Genomic DNA, 19,148 nt, shown 5'->3' with positions numbered 1-19,148 from the left:
CAGATCTTGCTTTAAAATGGCAATTGTGGACTGCCAGAACTGCTGTCGCAGTTGTGACATTGTGCTTTATTAGTGATGGAAATTCTGGTCCCAATTACTATTGTTAAGTAAGAACTACCTGTTACTAATCTTACAACAAAACAAATGGAATTCAATGTATGGAAAGATCTGGAAGCTACCCATGACAGAGTGAGAACAAACTACAATACCAATGAAGAAGAAAAATAACAGCTCTCAAAAGAAACCAGCATGGCTGCATAAAGAACTCCCTGACAAATTGAAAGCCAAAAAGGACAAGTACAAAAAGTGGAAAGAGGGGCACATAACTGAGGCAGAATATTAGCAAATAGCCCGAGTCTGCAAAGATGAAGTGAGGAAAGCTAAGACTCACAATGAAGAAAGGCTTGCGACAAAAATGGGGGGAAAAAAGGTAAGTGAGCACCTGTCTACCCTAGATGAGTTCACTCGGACTGGATGGATTACACCCCCAAGAGTTCTGAAGGAACTGGCAGACAAAATCTCAAAACCACTGAACTATATCTTTCAAAGTTGCTGGAGCACCAGGGAACTGTCAGAGGACCAGAAAAGAGCTGATTTAGTTCCCATATTCAAAAAAAAAGGGGGGGGGAAATAGATCCAGGAAACTACAGACCCATCAGCCTAACCTCAATACCAGGGAAGATTCTGGAAAAGATAATCAAGCAATAAAATCAACAAACACCTAGAAACAAACAAAGTTATAACCAAAAGCCAGCATGGGTTTGTCAAAAACAGATCATGCCAGACTAATCTTACTGCATTCTTTGATAAATGACAAAATTAGTGGATCAGATGAATGCTGTCAATATGATTTACTTGGACTTCAGTATGGCATTTGTTAAAGTAGATCATAACCTACTACTAGATAAAATAGAAAAATGTGGGTTAGACAGCATCACCAACAGATGGATTTGTTAGTGGCTGACCAACTGCACTCAACATGTAGTCCTTAATGGAACTGCATCTACATGGAGGGAAGAATGCAGTGGGGTATCCCAAGGCTCTGTTTTAGGCCCAGTACTCTTCAACATCTTCATCAATGATATGGACGAAGGGATAGATGAGAAATTCATCAAATTTGCAGACAACACCAAGCTAGCAGGAATAGCAAACATTCCAGAAGAAAAGCTTAAGATACAGAAGGATCTTGACATTGAACATTGGGCGCTATCTAACAAAATGAAATTCAATGGTGAAAAAAGTAAGGTTGTACATTTAGGCAAGAAAAGCAAAATGCACAGATACAGTATAGGTGGTACCTCACTAAATAGTAGTAATTGTGAGAGGGATCTTGGGAGTCCTAGTGGACAACCATTTAAATATGTGCAGCAGCTGCCAAAAAAGCCAACACAGTTCTAGGCTGCATAAACAGAGGGATAGAATCAAGATCACGTGAAGTGTTAATACCACTTTATAATGCCCTGTCAAATACAGTCAAAGAGATACCCAAATAGCTAAAATTTAAAGAGTAATAAGTCACACACATTTGCTTCAATCATTCAGCTCTGAAAAGGCAAAAAAGACCAGGAACAGAGAAGTCCTGATTGCAAAAAATTTGCAGGCTATTTATACATTTTAACCTTCCCAAGGTTATGGAAGATGTTTTTTAAAAATTAGGCACAAGATACTACAATCCGTTCTATTACAGGGAGGATTTACCCAATCCCCACCTATGGAAGGAAACTGCCCACCTGTCCAAACTATGTTTCCTGCATTTTTTTACATGCTACTTTTTGTGACATCTTCCAGAAATAATAGTAATATATTACACTCATTTTGTTCTTTTAGACTCCCACTGTAGTAATGTCAAATTTTGTGTGGCTATAGTGAAAATGCAGCAACAAAAGGTTCAAACATGATAAATCTGCCACTTGGGATTTAGACTACTAATTCTGTTTTATTAATTTTAGATTTTGGATTAATTTGCTTTAAGATAGGAATAATAAAATTTTCTTTGAAGCAGTCAGTTTCGGCTCACAGCTTACAACCTAAATACTACTGTGTTTCCCTGAAAATACGACATGTCCTCATAATACAGCCATGCCACATTTTTCTGGTGGGCAAAAATATAAGCCCTCTCCCCGCATATAAGCCCCCTGGACAACCCCCCACCTCTGGCCAGGCAGAGTGCCGCTCACCAACCTAGCGGTATCCCAAAGGTGCCAAGCCGCGGGAACCTGGGGGGAGGCAAAACTGATCGCGTTGCTTGCCGCTAGGTTGGTGAGCAGTGCTGGGCCCAGTTGAAGAGGGGGGGGTTACCGGGCGGCTGTTCTCTTGCGAGCGGGCTCCCAAAGAGCCAGGCACAGCCATGAAGCAACCACACTCAAGAGCAGCCACTCGGCAAACCCACTTTGCAGCCGGGGACAGCACCATTCACTGACCTAGGGGTATCGCCAAGCCAAGTGAGCACCTGTTTGCTGGCGCCCAGCTCCCGCGGCTTGGCACCTTCCAAATGCCAGTGAATGGCGCTCTGCACAGCTGGAGAGGGGGGTTGCATGAGCGGCTGTTCCACTCTTGCTCACCTGCCTCCCAGCCTCAGGATGCATGGCCCAACTCTCATTACGGAGCCAAGGCACCTCCGCCGCCGCAGAGTGTACAACTATAGAGCGTGTGCCCAGAGCGGCCACTGCTGAAAGACTCGGGTTGGAAGCCACAGAAAAAGCCAGGCTGGGATGGCGGCGGTGGCGGCTGCGGCAGAGGTGCCCTGGCTCTGTAATGAGAGCTGGGCCATGCATCGTGAATCTGGGAGGTGGGTAAGAGTGGAACAGCCACTCGTGCAACCCCCCTCTCCAGCCGTGCAGAGCGCCATTCACTGGCATTTGGAAGGCGCTAAGCCACGGGAGCTGGGCGGCAGCAAACAGGCGCTCACTCAGCTTGGCAATACCCCTAGGTCAGTGAATGGTGCTGTGCCCGGCTGCAAGGGGGATTTGCCGGGTGGCTGCTCATGAGCATGGTCGCTTCATGGCTGTTGTGTTGTGCTGCTGCAACAGTGTAACACAGCCATTCGCCCATAAGGCTGTGCCCGGCTCTTTGGGAGCCCGCTTGCAAGAGAACAGCCGCTCAGCAACCCCAAAACAATAAACCCTCCCCTCATAATAAGGCCCAAGCCATATTTTGTAGGTAAAAAGAAAATAAGACCCTGTCGTATTTTCGGAGAAACATGGTACAACAGTGGTAATAATAAAGGGGGAACAAACAAACAAAAACAAATGAAAAGGTAGTGACAAAAGAAGAGAATACATATATAAGTCTCATGTGCTTACAGTTACAATTATTAATCACTGAGCAAAATAAACTCTAGTTCCTTTCAGGATGTTCTATGCATATCCAAAGTACATCTACTTTATTATTTAAATCATATAGTACACCACTAGTTCCCTATTCCACTGTCTCATCAATTTCAGTCCCAATTGAAATTTCTTTGAAAGAAAATCTATCCCTATACTTTTTACACAATCACAAAAATCCTTTCTCAAACAGCAGTAGTCCTTACAACAGGTAGTTCTTACAATCACAATTGGGGCCAGAGTTTCCATCATGAGTCACTGTGGTCGGACTCTATGTTACAATAATTGTTACAGCAGTCATTACGTGAATCACTGCAATTCTTAAGCAAATCACATGGTCATTAACCAAATCCTGTCTCCCAAATGGGTATTTGGTCACAAATCATGGTCACAATTACGGGCCGTTGCACGTGGTTGTAAATGCAAGCCAGTTGACAAGAGTCCAAATTGCAATTAAATGACTGCAGTGTAATACAATGATCATAAGTGCAATTCAGGTCAAAAGTCACTTTTTCCAAAGCCATTGTAAGTTTGAAGAGTTAAGTGAACAGTTATAAGTCAAAGACTATCTTGTACTCATCAGCCGATAACAAAGCACAGATATTTCAGATATTTTCTCAACAAGTACCAGAATCTGAAACAGAATTGTAACACAATTCTGTGTTACAAGGAGGAGGGCCTTCTCAGTAGTAGCCCCGACCCTTTGGAACGAACTCCCCGTGGAGATTCGTACCCTCACCACCGTCCAGGCTTTCCGCACAGCCTTGAAGAACTGGCTAGCCCGTCAGGCCTGGGGATGAAGATAGTTGCCCCCTCCCGAATGATGAATGCATGTTGCCTATTGTTTTTATTATATGTGTCTATGTTACTGTTTGCATTTCCCCTTCCCTGATTTTATGTGAGCCGCCCTGAGTCCCCTCAGGGAAAAGGGCGGCCTACAAATTTCAAAAAAATCAAAAAAATCAAATCAAATCACTTTCATAAAATATTTACTAATAATTGTAATCAAATATTAAAATATCACCAAACAAATCTAAATATTTATCTAGGCTTAATTCTGTTATGAACTGTATTAGTTAACCTTGTTTGGTATCTCCACATGGAAAAAAAAATGCTTCATGAAAGTTTTACCACAACACCCACAGAAGAAAATTAGAAAGTTGATACTTTTATACACTCTTTAAACCAGTTAAAAGTATAAATTAATAGCATCTCGTAATTACCAGCAGGTAACGTAAATGTAACAAGGTCAGTTAGGAAATAGCAAGCAAAATCTCCCTTCCGTTGATGAAGAGATGCAGCAATTTCACGCCGGATTTGTTCAGTAAGCTCCGGGCACACCATAGCAGGAATGCACTTAGCTGCATGCTGGGACACCTGTGAGGTGACATTTAGTTACTTTCTTTGCTTTGAAAGATAAACATATTACAGGTGCAAAAATATACATCATGCGATACAGACACTTTTCAATCAACTCAGATACAAGAATGAATTAACAAGATTCATTATTTGAAGTGCTGAGGTAGGAACAATTAAAAGACAAGCCCACCTACTCCCCACCTCAACACTTCCTGTTCCCTCCCTCCCCATCTTTTAACGATAATTTTATTTCAGTTGTGAGAAGAGCCAAGGTGGCGCAGTGGTTAAATGCAGCACTGCAGGCTACTTCAGCTGACTGCAGTTCTGCAGTTCAGCTGTTCAAATCTCACCGGCTCAAGGTTGACTCAGCCTTCCATCCTTCCGAGGTGGGTAAAATGAGGACCCGGATTGTTGTTGGGGGCAATATGCTGACTCTGTAAACCGCTTAGAGAGGGCTGAAAGCCCTATGAAGCGGTATATAAGTCTAACTGCTATTGCTATTTTCATTTTTATTGCTTTAGAAATATTTATCATTTCAGAGTTTAATGTTTTAGTGCTGTAAGTCTCCCAGAGTTGTTTCAATGCAAGAGGAGGGAATTTGAACTTCCCTAGAGTGCATGAGAGTTCCCATTAACTCCATAATTAGTCGTGAAATATCAACACTTTTTTCTGACTGAGAAAATTAACTATATTACATTAAATGAAAAATTGTGCCAAAGACCTTACCTGAATGATCAGATTTACACAAATCAAAGAAAACTGTGTTGTTGGTCTAATTTTTTAAGCAGCTCACTCTGAAGTTTTAACTATTACTGGCAACCAGATTCATTTAGTCTGTTGAGCGAACTAATGAGCAATCATGAAAACTCACCTCTGTGAGCAGAACTGCTAACATATCTTGTCTCTGAAAACGTATTGCAAGGTGAACTAGCGTGTATCCCACATCAAAAGCCGAAGGCCGATTTAACAAGCGTACTTCATCTGCAGTAAGTTGCCGTGCAATATCTCCTCCTGATGATTTATAAGCTTCAATAGCAGCTAGATCACCTTCTACAACCCCTGGAGACATGGAAATTGTATCAGAATTTTTATTTTTAAAATTTCTAATGAAAATTTTACTTTCAGATTCTTGGAATCCTGTTTAGGGAAATAAATGTAGTTGCGATTAAATAAAAGCTTCTCTGATAACAATATAACATGCACACGGTGCTGCAATAAGATTTTTTTCCCTATATTGTCTCTGAAAGTATAGGTCATACTTTTCTAGGAAATAGAATGCAAACTGCCTCTTTGAAATTTGTGTATGTGCCTTTCAATTTCATTCAGACCTAATAGTTTAAGAATAAATCAGCTTATACATAGTACATGACCACTGTGAAAAGAACTTTATATATTAAAAATGTTTATAATAACAAATCTGCCTGTACCAACAATATGTTAACTAAGAAAATCCTTGAAACGGATTTTAGAAGCACTTTGCTGAATTATCTCACCCTCATCATACTTGTGAGTTAATATGAAATCCTGTATCAACTTGCCTATGGAGATTTTACAACAGCCTGCATATAGTTTGAATATAGTTAAGTTGTGCATGATTCCATATTATTTACTGAATTCTTGTTAATCATAGTGTACAACATGTTGAGAGGGTTTTTTATGCCATTCATATTCCAAAATAAAATCTACATTGCCCTCCATTTCACCCTCTCAACATTTTGATAGACTCACATTGGAATGAAAACATCTGACGGGTCCAAGATTACATACTGAATTTAATTATTAAATGGAGATGGAACTTCAAAGTCCTAATCTTATCAGAAACAACTAGATCACAATAAGAAAATTGCCACTTTCCCGAATTCTCCTTTGCAGAAATAAAGAAAGATTTAGCAAGAGATACGACAGCTAAATATCAGGGATTTGGATTGCTGAACATGAGGTTAGACTTAACAGCTGAAATGTTCCCTCCTAACTCAATGATTCCAAGATACAGATCATATGTCTTAGTACTACATATTAACTGTATAAAAATATCCCATTTCAAAATAGGAATTTAGAAAAACCACTATCCTGTATTACAAGAAGCCAACTGATAAAAAAAAAGTTGTGTGTTACCTGGGAAAAAATATCAACTTGTCATATCTTTGTCTCACAAAGGATGCATCAAGTTGGTGCTCCATAAAAACAAAATATCAAGACTGAGGAAAAACTAAGAAAAAAATGCTATTTAAGCAATGATAAGAACGGAAGATACTTTTTGAGACATGCTAAGTTACATACCAGTCATAAATAACACAATAAATGAGTGGATTTTATTAGAGATTCATTTTAATATAATCCCCAAGATTCCAAGAGTATAAGTAAGTTGCTTAAAGAAAAAAATAGATGTAATCTTTATTTAGGTTATTTTTTTAAGCCTTGTTAAAAATGTTTTTAATGGGAATAAACTTCAAGAAACCAAAAATTCTGGTTCAAGGGAAATGAGAATTTTCTCTTCCCAAGGAACAAAGTATCTGTTGGAGATAAGTTCCACTTTAGGGTCATAGTAAGCTGAAAGAGAAACAGAAGTAAGTTGAACTAAATGCCACAGTATGGACAATGAGAGACAAAATGAGATGAACAAATTATTTATGAATGCAAAATACCTTTACAGAAGCAGAAGATAATATCTTCTATATAGAATGAACAAAAATATATAATAGAATGTTGAAGGAGCTAACTACTTTAAAAAAATTGCAAACGGATAATTATTCTTTACCTTAGAAAGTACTGTAGAGAGTTTAAGAGTTGGATTTGCAGATTTTAAAAAATTGATACTAATCTTTATTTAAGTATCTTTCCCCGTAGGTTTTCAACAAAAAAGCTACAGATACTACATTCAGCACTAAGAATCTAAAGAAAATATAATTAAAAATAGTTAATAGCTTCACGACATGGATATAAGGGAGAGAACAAGCGTAAGAACAGAGCATTCAGACAGAAGACTTACACATATCTTAACTTATTCCAAAAACGACAAATACTTAGGCCACTGAAAGAACACAGAAATAAAACTGAAGTAGAAAATTGTATAGGTAGCGGTTTTGCATCTGGTTAGTAGTAGTATTTCTAAAAAGTTATGGAAAGCACATATATTATCCATATCAAGGGCACGTATACATTTTAGGCTGTCTTAAAGGCTCTCTTTTAATTGCTTAAAACAATTAAAATTGTATTTAAATAGTATATTTGATAATGAAACAACAGAAGACAACTTCTTTATTTGCTAGTGATGTGTAAAAAAGTTCTTTGCCAATGGATTATCAATGTAGCCCCAAGTTGTTTACTTATAGACATCCAGAGTGAAAATTTTGGTGGCAAATGCCCCTATTATTTTCATTATCCTGCAGTTGACCGAGTCCATATAATTAAAGAAAACCCTATTCAGTTCCTTCCTATTCAATTTCACAAGCTCAAGAGAAGCTCAAATTGTAGCACCAGATGATGTTCTGGTCACCATAATAAAATTTACCCAACTGATATCCAGATGAAAATGATATGAGCAATTCCACTTGTAAAAAAACTTGCAAATTCATGCAACCATTTATCATTCCCTAAAAAGGTTCAAATCACTCAGAACAGGACTACCAGGTGGAAATCCACAGGTTCAATAAAAGTGGAGAGAAGCTTTGTTTCTCTTCTTGTTACCATGTAGGCTTGATCACAAGCGCACACCAATGTTCAGCTATTTAATTTTGCACATAAGTGTATAATTTCTAGATTGCAGAAAAATGAAACAAATTCATGAGTATCTGATTATGATTAGTGATATTGTGTTGGGATGGGATCCAGAGGAAATCTTTTATGGAGGCTCCAATCTTTTCTAGAGGTAAATTCAAAATGGGAATGCTGAGAGAGATTATTGTCATTGGATTATAATTTCTTTTAGCGTTTTAGTTGCTTCCACCTGGCGTTGGGGCTTTACTGATTTCATTAGTATAATAATGATTAACTCCATCAGCCTTTCCAACAAAATACAAAGAAACTGTTCAAAGATCATGTTTCATGTTGGAAATTACAGCGTCAACAAACTACAGGCTGTTTCTAAAACTTTTGAGGGCATGAACATAATTGACATTAGTGGTACAACTAAACTAATTACCGGAGAACCAATCCTGTCATTAGAACAAACATTTTACTTCTCTTTAGATTCTCAACGTCTGGGGGTTCAGTGGGCACATCTGAAAAAATAGTGGGTATGGCCCATCACAAAACATTTATGAATTCAAAACCAAAAAGTGGTTGAGTACAGCAACCCTTTTCATTTTCTTTTGAGGATTATGGAAATTAGGCTATGACTTGAGGCTAATATTTTGCAAATTTAAAAATAAAATCAGATAGATTAATAGAGCTTTTCAAGCACCAAGAAATACGTTACAAGCAACATTACTCTGAACTACACATTTATTTTCCATTTAAACAATTGTAGCTTAATGTTCAGCCTTTATAAATTTCAGGTGGCCCAAAATGTTGCAACTGAAGTACTGACTGGCAACATTTTTAGGGAGCATATAAATCTCTTGCTACAATAAGATGTTCTGAAAGGCACTGAAAACCTGGCTATTCTCCCAGATCTTGGGGGAGGTTGTTTGATGAGTCCTGTAAGAATTTGTTCTGTCCTGAATTATTTTTTCTGGACACAGAACATCTGTTTCTCTATTATATGAATAAATGTAAATAAACAAAAATTGATTTGCAATTATTTGCGTTCAATATCCAGTTCCAAATACGACCGTCTTCCGAGTAAGATTTCTCACACATTATTCTCTCTGGTTTTTAAGCTTTTCATCTTACAATTATCAAATGCATATTAAGGGAGATGAAGAAAGAACATTATCAATAATGCCTCCAGGTCTGGAGACTCTTATTACTTCGAAGATGAGGCTAGCAGTCTTTCCCTCAAGAAGTGATGCTAATTTTTTTTTTATTAATGAAAGCTATTTGTGTTTAAGCAGGTTCATTGGCTAGTTTGGTTCATATTTGTTTATTTTTACTGATAAGTTTTAATTATATTTTAATTGCTTTTTGTCTATTTTAATTGTAATTCTGATTTAATTTTACTTGATATATTTTATTATCATTAGCCACTTTAAGACTGTTTGAAGAGGAGAAATATAAAGTAAATAATTCAATTGCTGATGTCAGTTCAATTATTGTAACTTCTGGCTTGCAAACTTCATATTATTCTGCAGTATATACGACACATCACAACTGAAGATGACTGCCTGTTCTCACATCTCATCTCCCAATTTTCAACAAAATGTACCTCAGCTAGCAACAATAATTTAACCTTTGGTGATTCTTGTTATGTACATTTCTGCCGTTTATTAAATATAGCTTTAGGTGGAAATCCTTCCCGATCCCCTTTGTAAATGGCTCCCAGAAGTTACAGACAATCAGAAAGAAGTAAAAATAGTAAACCCAGTTACACCCAAATTCCTAAAAATCCAGGTTTGCATGACCTATGTCTGTGCCAGCCCTTCACTTCATTGCCATAAATAACACTTTCCTGATACTAAGAGAGTGGTTTAATTCTATCATTCTTCTGATTTTACAGAAAAGGGGACAAGGCTAATTCAACAAATTGCTGCCCTGTTTCTTACAGTAATCATAATTAGTCAATTATATGTCTACGTTTTGTATTAATATACTTCTTGACTGGATGCTTCCCAAAAGTGTATTAGTCCCAGAGCATGTAAGGTTTGGACCTGATTATTCAACTATGGACCAGTACAGAATGTTACATCATCTAGCCATACTATAACTTTCTAAAAGGTGGTCCTTGTGTTGCTTTCATAAATCTAAAAGTCCCCTTTTACTCTACACATGAGAAATTCTGAAGAAATTAGCTACAATATTGATTGATTTTTGTTTTCTTAAATTGTCAAAAATCATTACAATCAGATACCAATATACAAAGGAAAACTTTTCCTATTATACAGTTTTAGCCCCATTGTTGTGTGTGTGTGTGTGTGTGTGTGTGTGTGTGTGTGTGTGTGTGTGTGTGTGTATGTATGTATGTATGTATGTATGTATATATATATATATATATATATATATATATATATATATATATATATATATATATATATATATATATATATATATATATATATATATATATATATATATATATATATATATATATATATATATTTAAAGTCACAACCCCTGTTATGCCCAAATATGGGAGGAAGGTCACACTTCCACTCTCTGTCTTCGGCTCGTCATAAGAGACCATCCAGACAGAAACCCAATATTTTTTACTGTTGCCTTTTTGTTACATGTTATATTTATGCTGATAAATAAATAAAGGGAGACTAGTATAGATCTATTTCAAGCTATTTAGCTCTTGTGACGAGCCGAAGACAGAGAGTGGAAGTGTGATCTTCCTCCCCTATTTGGGCATACCAGGGGCTGTGACTTTAAATATATACTTCTCACCCTGGCTGGCTGATAAGGAGTCGAGCTGTGTAGCTCAATGGTTAACACATCTGCCTAAGAGGCAATAGAGCACAGGTTCGATTCCCAACAAGGGTGTGGCTAGCTGATGAGAGCTAAATAGCTTGAAATAGATCTATACTAGTCTCCCTTTATTTATTTATCAGCATAAATATAACATTATATATATATATATATATATATATATATATATATATATATATATATATATATATATATATATATATATATATATATATATATATATATATATATATATAAAGTCATAACCCCTGGTATGCCCCAATTATGGGAGGAAGCTAACTGCTTCCATTCTGTGTCCATCGGCTCGTCACAAGAGACCATCCAGACAGAAAGCCCAATATTTTACTGTTGCCTTTGTTACATTTGTGTAGTATTTGTGCTGATAAATAAATAAAGGGAGACTAGTATAGATCTATTTCAAGCTATTTAGCTCTCATCAGCTAGCCATACCCTTACTGGGATTCGAACCTGGGCTGTATTGCATATTAGGCAGATGTGTTAACCACTGAGCCACAGGCTCTTAAATATATACCTTTCTCCCTGGCTCAGCTGATAACGGATCAGAGCCTGTGGCTCAGTGGTTAACACATCTGCCTAATATGCAATACAGCCCAGGTTCGAATCCCAGTAAGGGTATGGCTAGCTGATGAGAGCTAAATAGCTTGAAATAGATCTATACTAGTCTCCCTTTATTTATTTATCAGCACAAATACTACACACACACACACACACACACACACACACACACACACATATATATATATATATATATGTAGGTCTCTAGTTGTTCGGGTTTTCTCCCGCGTAGAATTGGATATGTCTTTGCGACGTTTCGACGAAGTCACATTCGTCATCTTCAGGCTGCTGCTGACTACTTCAGGTTTGGTGTTTCCAGGAGTAGTGTGGAAACTACTCCTGGAAACTACTCCTGGAAACACCAAACCTGAAGTAGTCAGCAGCAGCCTGAAGATGACGAATGTGACTTCGTCGAAACGTCGCAAAGACATATCCAATTCTACGCGGGAGAAAACCCGAACAACTAGAGACCTACATACTAACACCCGCGAAAACCTCAGAAAACATATATATATATATATATATATATATGTATATGTATATGTATATGTATATGTATATGTATATGTATATGTATATGTATATGTATATGTATATGTATATGTATATGTATATGTATATGTATATGTACATACATACATACATACATACATATGGTGGAATATAAAAATTCTGTTTGCTAAACCAGAGTTTCTCTTATCTCTTGCCCATTGCCCTGTTTCTTTTCTTCTCTATGTCAAATGGATGCCTTGATGCATGTGTAGGTACCTCAAAGAATCTTACTACTGACACAGGGCACAGACTGAGATCAATTTATCTTTAAAAAAATCTTAATATTTTCCAGAAAGGATTTCAAGTCCCCAATTAGCTAAAATGTTAACAAGTAGATCTACTGAGTCATCATAACCTTTAAGTGTACAGGCATCCACTTTCAATCATCTACTCACAGGATCAATCAAGTAAAGGACCTTTTTATAAGAGCCCAAACAGCATCTTTTGCAATTATAAAATATACATTTCAAACAGTAACAGCTCTGTACCAGCAACTGACAATTTATTTAAGGCTAAAGTTTTGGGTTCAATGTTACATGAGGTTTGGTTATGAATTTAAAACAGTTTTTAGATTAGAGTTTACCCAATCTGCATTTTAAAGATAATAATGGGTTCTTTATTCCATCCTTAACTGAGTGGAATTAGGCTGCATCTCCTTAGGAGCATATTGAAGTTCTGTCACTTCAGAAACAAATTAAAACTAATTTTGGGGGAAACATCTTTGGTCCACTTCATCTTACTAGATAGGTCTTAATCTTCCCTAAGAAGACAAATTCACTAAGACAAATATTACTCTGGCTTATTGCAGCTTTTCTTTTCTAGCATTAGCTGGTCTTACCCTATAAAGACATACATTACCCTTCAGTAGACGATTGAGATCTCCCAAAAGATAGAATCACATACACTGCCAGAATACCATTTATACAATAAATGGAGGAAAGCACTCATAACATTAATTGCTAGAAATCTTAACTTGCTTTTCTGACCAGGAAGTCATCATTTTTTCTCCTACACAATAAATATTTATGTATTTGCAGTAACATTTCAAATGTGGAATTGATCTGGTATCTACTTTACATGACCAACTTAAGAAATTTTTGTATAAGTAACCTGTAACAACAAAAGTAGCCCTGGTTTTTTTAGTGTTTAAAATGCAGCATTGCAGACAAACTCTGCCCACCGCCTGGAATTTGATCCCAATGGGGTTCAAGGTTGACTCAGACTTCCATCCTTCCAAGGTCAGTAAAATGAGGACCCAGATTTTTGCAAGCAATACGCTGACCTTGTAAACTGCCCAGGGAGTGATGTAAAGCACTATGGGGCGATATATAAATCTTAAGTGCTATTGCTATTGGTAGTGCTCAACTTTTCCATGAAGATTTTTGATACAACTCCTATTTTTCAACAAGATCACAGCATTTATGGAGGGAAGCTTTTGATACAACTCCTATTTTTCAACAAGATCACAGCATTTATGGAGGGAAGCTTTGCACCCCTAGTTCTGATTCCAACAAAATTCACATACACAAACTGCTCCTGTATCAATTTAATTCAAAGTAATGCTAAAGTACACTCTATTTACTAGATTGAACTTCAGTAGCATGGCACCTTTAGACTTACTGGAGCAACCACACTGGATGGGAATTATTGATATCCGGTATGGGAGTTCTTCCAACTATCAATTATACTTTGGGCAAATGTGATTTGGGAATAAAGACGAAAGAAGGAGAGTACTGAAATAGGGGAAATAGCAACAGTGCCAGGAATAATAAAAAGAAGGTAGCAAAAATCATTGGTTAGAACATGAAAAGAATAACATTTACAGTGGACTCTCATCTCGGGGGGGGGGGGGGGTTGGCCGAAAGTGCTGCCTCCCCATGAGAGATGAACTCTTTTCAGCAGGATGTAGAAATAGAGGCAAAATCCTGAAGGTTTTGGCTCCTTTCCTGCACTCTGCCAAAGAAGTTTCCTTCTGCGCAGGGAAGGGGAGCTAATCTCCTTCAGCAGGCAGCCCTTTCAGCGAAACCCCCCCCCCCCCGAGACGAGAGGAAGCTGAAATGCAAGCAGATGAACAGAGAGTGGATACAGTAAAGATAAGGAGTACAGGGTTCCTCAGGTGGTTGGGGAAGGTCCTGGGACGTCCAGCAAGGTCACTCACAATCTTTTGTTCAGGGGCTGAAAAGCCTGCTTGGATTTTGGTAGGGAGGATTTTCAGCTCTTGAGCAGAGAGGTATCACAGTTAAGAAAAAGTGCATGAGATGACTCAGGGATGTGAGGGAAGCCCTGGAAGGGCCGACACAAGCTGCGTGTAAGTGTCTCTCTGCTAAGGAGCTCAGATTCCTGCTTGGATTTCAACAGGGAACATTTCAGCTCCTAAGCAGAGTCTCCGGGGGTTTGTGTTCACAACCCCCAAGGCACTTCTCCACTTGCACTCCTTATCTGGGACTCCATCCACTTAATGACCTGAATGATCTCTTAATGACCACAATTGAAAGTGCTGGAATTGGGACTGTTAAGCAAAGCAGTTACATGATGTCTCATTTAACAACAACTTTGCTCAAATATTGAGTTTCAGGTTCCCAATTGTGGTCATAGGTTGAGAATTACCTGTGTATAAGGAAAAAAGGATTCTGTACTCATTCATAAGTTCTTACATCCATGATGGAAGATGTGCCATTAGAGACTTGGCATAATACTACAGGCATCCTTAACCTAAAAAGATTGACTGCATCTATGCTAAATTACTTGAGGAAATACAAAGACTTTACTAGTGTGATCAGCATTTCAAAATAAAGCAGTATGCTTCAAGAGATACATGCCTCTTTATTTTTTTTACCTTAATTTTTGCCTTATGAGAAATATGCATGCTTATGAATGCTTATGAACTAAAACAAATTCTAAAATACATCTTGCCATTTCAAGAACAACAGAATTTTAGATAGAAAATTAAGAAATGATCATGGAAATACAGTTAAGTTTCATTTTATATTGCAGTACAACTCGAAATGCTTAACAAAATTTGTCTATTCTTTTAGCAGAATTTGTTCACAGTGTTCAAAATATATGTATATTTGTGAATATTTTGAATGTGTATTTCTTTGCAATTAATCCTAGCTCTGTATGAAATTTGGCAATCAGCATGCACATGTTTTTCCTTTGCAAGTGAAATAAATAACAAAACTTACCAACACAAGCATTGAGAAACAACCAGTCAGTCTTCTTCATTCTGTTTTTTATTTGTTTTAGTTTTTTGAAATCAACTTCAAGTTCTTCTTTGCTGCCAACAGCTCCAGCCACTTCAATTCTCTGAAAGTCCATTTTCACTTCAGATTCTCTTTTAGCGGTAGGAGGTGACCTTCTTTGGCTATTTCCACTACTGCAGCTTCCTCTCCAACGAGTTCTTTCCTGCTCATTTATTATGGAAGAAGCCTGTTCTGTTTCTGCTAGTTCTATTGCTTCAATGTTGTTGGGCCGTGGGTGATCACAGACAACACATTTTCTGGCCTTAGCCCAATTCTCATAGGTACAAACAGAACAAGTCCAGTGTTGTGTCCTTATGTTCAATTTATTTCTATCATTGTATTCCTCACAAGGATCCACAGAAAAAGAAGCTGGTCTTGTACCAGATCCTGAAGACTGGGGGGATTCTGTGGGGCTCCTGGTCCTACGCTGAGACAAGCACTGAGTACACCTTATTGCACGAGGCCAGTTCAAGTAAGTACACATGTGACATGACCACTTATTTGTACTTTCGACATTGTAAGATGACTTAACTCTTGGTCTTGCACTAGAATCTGGACATATCAAAGGACTGCTGCCTCCTTCAATACCTGCAGGATCCCAGTCTCTACCAACATCACTTGAAGTACTTTTAAATGGATCTTCTGTGATAATAGTTCCACTAGGTCTCTGAGCACGGCACATGGTACACTTGATCGCAGATGGCCAGTTTTCATATGTACAATACTCACAAGCCCATTTTATTCCACGATCAGTCATCCTGCACTCTTTGAAGTAAATTGTTTCAGCAAGAAATCTTTAAAAAAAGATGAAATAGAATGAATTATAAAAAAAACCCATTCTTAGCTCTTTACAAGAATTGCTAATCACAAAGCCTTTATCTAGTCCACATCTAATATGAAATCATTGTGTACTATAACAAGCATCAATTCAAACATTATTTCCCTTTTCTTTTCTTACACTCATTTTTTTTAAATTAACCATAGTACTTTATAAAATAAAATGACTGCCAGGGTTCCAAGTAACACCCCTACATGTCAGGAATTTGGTCATTTAAAGTAGTGTGTGTGTGTGTGTGAGTGTGAGTGTGTGTGTGTGTGTGTGAGTGTGTGTGTGTGTAAATCAGTCACATTAAGATTTATGATAAGCAAGCTCATTTTATATATCTGTGCACACACAATTCCCAATGAAATTCAGATACTGCCAGTATTATAGGTCCTCCCAAATATCGAATTATAGACTTATCATACAATTAAAATATATACATCAAACAAATTTGTGTATTTACTTTTCTATGATGAAGTCTATTTCGTCTCCATGCTGTCTCAGATTTTATCCACTTCAGCAGGAACTACCAAGAATGACCATCAGCACTATGAAACAGCTTTTCCTGTAAACAATATGATTTTTTGTTAAAATCTTATTTTTACATATATAAATATATGACACTTGATCTACTGGACACATTCTAACTCAGTATGTTTGAATATTAAATTTTGACAAATCCTATAATAAATTTGTGAATAAAAATGCAATGATACAGCAGCAAATCTGTAAATGCTTATAGCACTCACTGTTGTTTATCTTTGATATAGGCTTATGAAAACATAAACAAAGCAGCTCACTTTTAACTGCCAAAGCACTAACATCTTTTTCAGTAGTTTTGTTAATTTATATATAAAGGTAAAGGTTCCCCTGCACATACGTGCTAGTCGTTTCCGACTCTAGGAGCAGTGCTCATCTCAGTTTCTAAGCCGAAGAGCCAGCACTGTCCGAAAACGTCTCCGTGGTCATGTGGCCAGCATGACTAAACACCGAAGGTGCACAGAGCGTTGTTACCTTCCCACCAAAGGTGGTTCCTATTTTTCTATTTGCATTTTTATATGGTTTCAGACTGCTAGGTTGGCAGAAGCTGGGACAAGTAACAGGCGCTCACTCCATTACACAGCGCTAGGGATTCAAACCGCCGAACTGCCGACTTTCTGATTGACAAGTTCAGCGTTTTAGCCATTGAGCCACCCATTTTGTATAGAACTCTGCACAGCTACTTTGCTACCTGGCCCATTTGTCACATTATCAGATTCAGATGAATTGAAAAAGCACTTCTATACTACCAAATGCTGCTGGAAAATAAGATGAATTTTCTACCCAGATGTAGTTTTGTTGAGGAACATGCTTTGAAAACGAGATGTAATTACATTTAGTGGTGAGATAAAGTTTGTAACCCATTTAAAAATACCTATAAATTGTGTGATTAGAGATTCATCAAGGTTAAACAGGTTCTGATCAACATTCATTTTCTTTGTTGAGAAAAGTATATGAAGCTTCAGATTTAGTTATAGTGGCATCTCTTTTAGCAGCGCTGATTTCAACAATATGTTTCCAATATTCTTGCTTAATCCGATTCATCAGCTTGTAAGTATTTTCACCCATTTTATTTTACAAAACTTTCAATTTTTTCCATTGTATCTTTGTATTTCTATGAATTATGTGCTTCAAGGGATGCCTTCATGCCACATCATTTTAATTTGTTTAATATCAAGGCTTTATTATTAAAAAATGCAATCCAGCCAATGTTTTTTGATTTAGAATTGCTCTTGAGCTGCATGACTCACTTTCATTTAAACTTTAGTCCACTGATGGATACTTTGACATTCTTCTGTAGAATTTGCTGGTACAATCCAGAATCCACTGTTCCGTCAATGCTTGCAAGCCAAACCAGCCCATGCTATAATGGTGTTTGCTTAAGCAGAATCTTTTTACCTGTTTAAAAGAATTAGATGGAGTTCTTGTAGGTCACTGATGTGCAAACTTACAGATAGTGGTCACAAACTTTCTCTCACCACTATAGTCTTGCTAGCTTTCTAACATACAAGTGAGTTTTCTTCTATATAAATATTAAGCAAAAGAGTCCATTGTAGATTTATAACCCATACTAAATTAATAAAGTGCTTCAAAGAATTCTTGGAGAGGGAGGGGAGAATGTAACTCACTAGAAGTTATTAAACAATTCCAGAAAGGTATTTTTGTTCTTTTCCCATAAACATTTATTTCCAAAATCTTAGTTTTAATCATACTTTTTTAAAAAAAAGTTTTAATCACCATATTGACTGCAGCATTTTACTCATCACCTCTCTTTATTATATTATAACTTTTTCATATATTGATTATATTTCAATGTGCAATGTTACACATTCTGAACATTCTAGAGACTGACTTATAAAACTCTAGAATCTTAACAAGAGGAACAGAGATGTCATGAATGTTGTATTTGATAAAACATCTGGAAGCAGTACAATAAAGCCTTTTTTGAAACTATTAACAATTTAAAATATACTTCTGTAGTAGAATAATGAAAGTAAATAATCATCTTTAATGGTTTGAAAATTGTTTATAAGTACCCAAGTTTGAAAATGACAGAGAAAATAAACCACTCATTTAAAGTCTTATGTATGCTGAAATTAAGAACAGATATTCTTATAGAAAACTGTTTGTAAACAAAAGCAGACTACATACAGTTGACTTAATGTTTAAATGGCTCAATCACTGATGGATTATCCCCTGAGTATC

At 37.0% G+C, this 19,148-nt stretch overlaps 1 protein-coding gene across 2 annotated transcripts in view; it reads right to left on the bottom strand.

Annotated features, from left to right (window-relative positions):
- The window catches only part of ZRANB1 (zinc finger RANBP2-type containing 1), a 55,824-nt gene that overhangs the window by 25,614 nt on the left and 11,062 nt on the right, over positions 1-19,148 (bottom strand). The window contains exons 2-6 of one of the 2 annotated variants that reach the window (XM_087725956.1): positions 18,194-18,341; positions 16,867-16,968; positions 15,524-16,374; positions 5,557-5,744; positions 4,550-4,703 (exon numbers count right to left, since the gene is read on the bottom strand). In XM_087725956.1, coding sequence (XP_087582082.1) covers positions 4,550-4,703; positions 5,557-5,744; positions 15,524-16,337 — 1,156 coding nt within the window. In that variant the 5' untranslated portion in view covers positions 16,338-16,374; positions 16,867-16,968; positions 18,194-18,341. The remainder of the gene's footprint in view (positions 1-4,549; positions 4,704-5,556; positions 5,745-15,523; positions 16,375-16,866; positions 16,969-18,193; positions 18,342-19,148) is intronic. The other variant, XM_087725955.1, reaches the window with a different exon arrangement.

The sequence above is a fragment of the Thamnophis sirtalis genome, unplaced genomic scaffold, assembly GCF_051295495.1.
Source record: "Thamnophis sirtalis isolate CommonGarterSnake01/CBP01778 unplaced genomic scaffold, rThaSir2_p1.2 scaffold_11, whole genome shotgun sequence".
In the NCBI taxonomy this organism is placed as follows: Eukaryota; Metazoa; Chordata; class Lepidosauria; order Squamata; family Natricidae; genus Thamnophis; species Thamnophis sirtalis.
The sequence above is the reverse complement of the archived record's forward strand: the minus strand, read 5'-3'. Positions and strand labels throughout refer to the sequence as shown.